Source organism: Scylla paramamosain, unplaced genomic scaffold, assembly GCF_035594125.1.
Source record: "Scylla paramamosain isolate STU-SP2022 unplaced genomic scaffold, ASM3559412v1 Contig49, whole genome shotgun sequence".
NCBI lineage: Eukaryota > Metazoa > Arthropoda > Malacostraca > Decapoda > Portunidae > Scylla > Scylla paramamosain.
In genome coordinates this window covers 140001-145000 of record NW_026973714.1, presented here as the reverse complement: position 1 = coordinate 145000, position 5000 = coordinate 140001, and the positions used below count along the sequence as shown (strand labels likewise).

At 48.3% G+C, this 5000-nt stretch overlaps 1 protein-coding gene and 1 long non-coding RNA gene across 4 annotated transcripts in view; one reads left to right on the top strand and one right to left on the bottom strand.

Moving 5' to 3' along the window:
* The window catches only part of LOC135098186 (uncharacterized), a 42332-nt gene that overhangs the window by 5906 nt on the left and 31426 nt on the right, over window positions 1-5000 (bottom strand). For all 3 annotated transcript variants that reach the window (XM_064000433.1, XM_064000434.1, XM_064000432.1), the window contains one exon: window positions 4070-4223. In XM_064000433.1, coding sequence (XP_063856503.1) covers window positions 4070-4223 — 154 coding nt within the window. The remainder of the gene's footprint in view (window positions 1-4069; window positions 4224-5000) is intronic.
* Window positions 1-5000, top strand: part of LOC135098188 (uncharacterized) — a 19473-nt gene that overhangs the window by 12007 nt on the left and 2466 nt on the right. The gene's annotated exons all lie outside the window — the stretch shown is intronic.

The window sequence follows — 5000 nt, the reverse complement described above, 5'->3', positions numbered from 1 at the left end:
TAACGTAACATACCCACTGAACCTCACCTCACTCACCATAGCAAAAAAATTAAATATCATAAAATAAATACATACATAAATAAATAAATAAATAAATAAATAAAAGGAAAAATAAAGTATTAGGAAGATATATATGTATGTGCTTTCGTTGCCTTTGATTATAAGCTTAACATGACCTAACCTAACCTATCCTAACCTATCCTAACTCAGCCTAACCTAACTCAGCCTAACCTAACCTATCCTAACCTAGCCTAACTCATCCTCTCCTAATCTACCTAAGCTAACCCAAGTCAACCTAATCCAATGTACCCCACCTAGCCTGACCTCACTCTAACTGACCTAACAAAATATTCCACCATGTGATGGATTACTTAAAACACTTAAAGGAATTACTTATACGGTGTGTGTGTGTGTGTGTGTGTGTGTGTGTGTGTGTGTGTGTGTGTGTGTGTGATAGAATGTTGGAAAAAAAAAAAAGAAAGGTAGTCGGTTTCTTTATTTGATCATTCGTGTTTTCTATAAGTACCCACTTGTTTGTTTGTTTGTTTGTTTGTTTGTTTGAATGCTTTCCTCCTTGATTCTTGGCTCATTAATTTTTCTCTTTGTTTATTTGTTCCTCTCTTTCATTTTGCTTTTCTCTCTTTCCTTGTGCCTTTTTTTCCTGCTTTATTTGTTGCTTTGTTTATTTATTTCTGTTTACATTTGTTTGTTTGTTTGTTTGTTTGTTCCATTGTCTCCTCATTGATGTGTTTCTAAATTTTATTTGTTCATTTCATTGATTTTTTTTATTTATTTCTTGCCTTCTTTTTTATTTATTTATTTTTGTTTGTTTCTTTGTACTTGTTCTTCTTTTTCTTCTTCTACTACTGTTACTACTACTACTACTACTACTACTACCACTACTACTACTACTACTACTACTACTGCTACTTCTGCTACTACTACTACTACTATTACTACTACTACTACTACTACTACTACTACTACTACTTTTACTCCTCCTCCTCCTCCTCTTCCTCCTCCTCCTCCAATCCCCATCAATTTGTTGTTGTTGTTGTTCTATTTCTTCTTCTTCTTCTTATTATTATTATTATTATTATTATTATTATTATTATTATTATTACATTAACAAGAGAGAGAGAGAGAGAGAGAGAGAGAGAGAGAGAGAGAGAGAGAGAGAGAGAGAGAGAGAGAGAAGGGAGAGGAGAGGAGAGGAGAGGAGAGGAGGGAAGGAAAGAGGAGAGGAAGGGAATAGGGGAGAAAGGGTGGGGAAGGGAGGAGAGGAGAAGAGAAGAGGAAAGAGAAGAGGAGAGTAGGTGGAAAAAAAGAGGGGTGGGGAGGAAGTGGAGGAGAATAAAGGAGAAGAGGGGAGAAGAGAAGAGAAGAAGGGAAAAGGAGGAAGAGAAGAGGAGAGGAGGAGGAAAGGAGAGAGGGGGTGTGTGGGGGAGGGGAGGGGAGGGGAGGGGAGGAGAAATGAGAAGAGAGGAGAGGAGGGATGGGGAAGTGAGGGGAGGAGAGGATCGGGAGAGAGAGAAAAGAGAAAAGGGGAGGTGACAAGAGGGAAGAGAAGAGGAGAGGAAGGGAGTAGAGAAGCGTACACCCGTACGCTTTGGAAGTGGGAAGCGGCAAACTGGGAAGCCATGCGTGCCGCCTTACGAAGCATGGACTGGGAGTACGTGCTGCGAGGCGACACGGACGCGAGCGTGGACAGACTCACGGAGCTGCTATGCGACCTACAGAACAGCTGGGTTCCCCACTCCACACATAAAAGTACGGCGTCAGACCAACCATGGTTTGGCCCGGAGTGCCGAGCCGCCTCTGATGAAAAATACCATGCCTGGCGTGCTTTTAAGAGGCATCCCACGGCCAGGAATCGGCAGAGACACAGGGAGGCAGCTCAGCACATGAGGAACACCCAGGAGTGGGCCGCCGAACAATGGAGAAGTACACTGAAGACGAAACTGAGAGGTGGCCAAGTCGGAACTAAACGCTGGTGGAACCTGGTTAAGGAGCAGCAGGGTGCATCGCGGGAAGGCACCGTCCCCCCCCCCCTCCGTAGGAAGGATGGCAGCGTGGCTCACACCGCCCCGAGAATAAGGCGAACCCTCCTGGCCAGACACTTCTCAGAGAAAATGAACATCTCTGATCCGGGCAGAGCACCTCCAACTCTGCCTGCAGTGACAAAAAATAAGTTACTGGCAGTGATGACAAGTGAGAGTGAAGTGAAAAAATTGCTCTACTCATTGGATGAGAGTAAGGCAGTGGGGTCGGACCACATCAGTCCCCGCCTGCTCCGTCAGTGTGCCGGGGAGCTGGCGCGCCCACTGACCTCTCTCTTCAACCACTGTCTACGGAGCGGCAGATGGCCCAAAGCCTGGAAAATCAGCAAGGTTGTTCCGATCCATAAGAAAAATTCTAAAAGTGCGGTGAAAAACTACCGCCCTGTGTCTCTGCTGCCCGTGCTCAGTAAGGTGCTGGAAAGCATCGTGGCTACGAGAATGGCGGAGCACCTTGAGCGCCATCACTTGCTGTGCACCAGACAGTACGGGTTCCGACAAGGCAGATCGGCCGCTGACCTGCACCTGCTGCTAACCGCGAAAGTGGAGTGCGGCCCTGGACAAAGGAAGGGCCACTGTCGCTGTGGCACTCGACATCGAGGGAGCTTTTGACAAGGTGTGGGCATGAAGCTCTCATCGAAAGACTTCGTGATGCAGGTGTCGAGGGGCCTCTTCTCCAGCTCTTCACCGACTACCTGAGGGGAGAGACATCTGAAAGTTGTGCTCTGCGGCAGAGAGTCGGAAGTACACCCAATCAAAGCAGGTGTTTCCCCAGGGAAGGCTGCTTAGGCCCTCTGCTATGGAACATATATATAAATGAACTATTAAATTTAATACCCAGTGCACAGGCCTATGCAGACGACATCACCCTGACGCACAGCTACGAGGCAGGGGAAGAGGCTCGCTCCACAGCTGAACTCAACGACACTCTGAACCGCATCGTAGCCTGGGGCAATAAGTGGCAGGTGAAATTTGCCCCTAACAAGGCTCAGCTGCTTACTGTCTCCAGGTCAGGGGAGCTTCTATCCCTGGTCTTCGAAGGAAAGGCACTGGCGTCCCAGGAGGAAGTGGAAATTTTTGGGGTTACCTACGACAGGAAGCTGACCTTCAAATCCCATATCGAGCGACTCGCCAGAGAGGCATCAGGCAAGCTGGCATCCCTGAGAAGGATGTCATGGCTGCTTGACGGCGAGGGGCTTCAGACTCTTTATAAGGCGCAGGTTCGCTCGTCCCTGGAGTACGCATGCCTCGCGTGGGGCGGCGCGGCACGCAAACACCTCGCCCTCCTCGACAAGGTCCAGGGCCGTGCAGAGAGGTTGATAAGGGAAAGCAGAAGCGCGCAACAACATCCAGGACTCTGCAGTCTTCAGCACCGCCGTGATGTGGCGGGCCTCACGGTGATGTTCAAGATACATCAGCGGCGGGTCCATCACCTTCAGCCTCTCAGGCAGCCCCTTCGGCAGGCACAGGTGGACACAAGATCAGTCTCCCGAGCTCCCGCCGAACTTTTACAGCCCCGCTGCAGAACGTGGCACCACCAGAGGCAATTCATTAACACTTATGTAACCTGGTGGAATGGACTGCTTGCTTCACAACCACGCCTGGACAACATGACGGCACAGAGCTTCAAGGAGCTGGTGAACGCGTGGCTGCCGTCATAAGAACACCAGACATCAGAGTTGGGCTTTAAGATAGGACACACTAATCATGTTTCCTTTAGCCCGTAAAACATTGTAATTGTATGTAAGATGCATTACATTGAACTCTATAACAAGTAATGTATTATGTATAAATAAAAAAAAAAAGAGGAGAGGGGAGGGAGGAGGGAAAAGGAGGAGAGGGAAGAGGAGGGAAGGTAGGGGAGAGAAGAGGAGAGAAGGTGAAAGGAGAAGAGGCATGGAGAGGAGAAGGGAGGGGAGGGAAGGAGAAGAGGGGAGGGGAGGAGGGGGGAGAAGAGGGAAGGTGAGAGAAGAGGGGAGAGGAGAGAGAGAGCAGTGTTGGCACACACTCACGGGTCCTCTGTGGGCTGCAGGAGCTGTGCTATCTGGGCCGCCTCCTCCAGCAGCCTCTCGTCCACGCCAGACAACACGAGGGTCACCCGTGGGCAGCGAGGCAGCCGTGTGGTGCACGCCTGTGTCCTCACGGCACCCACGGGGACGTGTAGGCCTGCAGTGATGTACCATTCCTGTCAGTGTGTGTTGCAGGGACTGTGCACACACACACACACACACACACACACACACACACACACCTAAATTCATATCCTGAGGGGAAGGAAAGACGGTTGCATTGACACAGCCTCGGAGGTGCCACTTGCTCAAATTACTAATGGTTTTATTTTATTTTTTGCCTGCTGTGGGGTATTACAGTGTGTTATAACAAGACAAATGGCATTAAAAAGCACGTAATTTACCGACAAGCATTGCACGACAACATTATTCCGGCGACTAAAAGTACTCCTGTAAAATGGTACGTGGCATCATCCCAGCGAGGCAGGAGGGGAGCGAGTCCCAGCGACCTTGAAAACAGGTGTTTCAGTTTCAGTTTATTAAAGAAAGTTACATGAAAAAATGGGGAACAAGATATACAATAGTCAAAGGGGGGGGGAGGGGGTTACAAAGTAGGGGAGAAACACAGAAAAATTACAGGAAAGAAAGTGGCCGGGTGGTCCGGCTAGCTATTCTTACTACTAGTATGCCTGAGCTCTTTTTATTGGGCATATTTTGTAGTTTACATAATTATTTAACTATTTTACATAAATTAGAAATATTATGTACAAAATATACATTTATTTATATCTGGGCAAGGGAGCGTCTTGCCCTTCAGTGATGAGGAGGCTTCTGGGGAACCAGGCATGTTGCTGGTTCGGTGCCTCCTCGTGTAGCCTCAGGACATTCCTAATGAGTGATGATGCCACGTAGCATTTTACAGGAGAATTAGAGA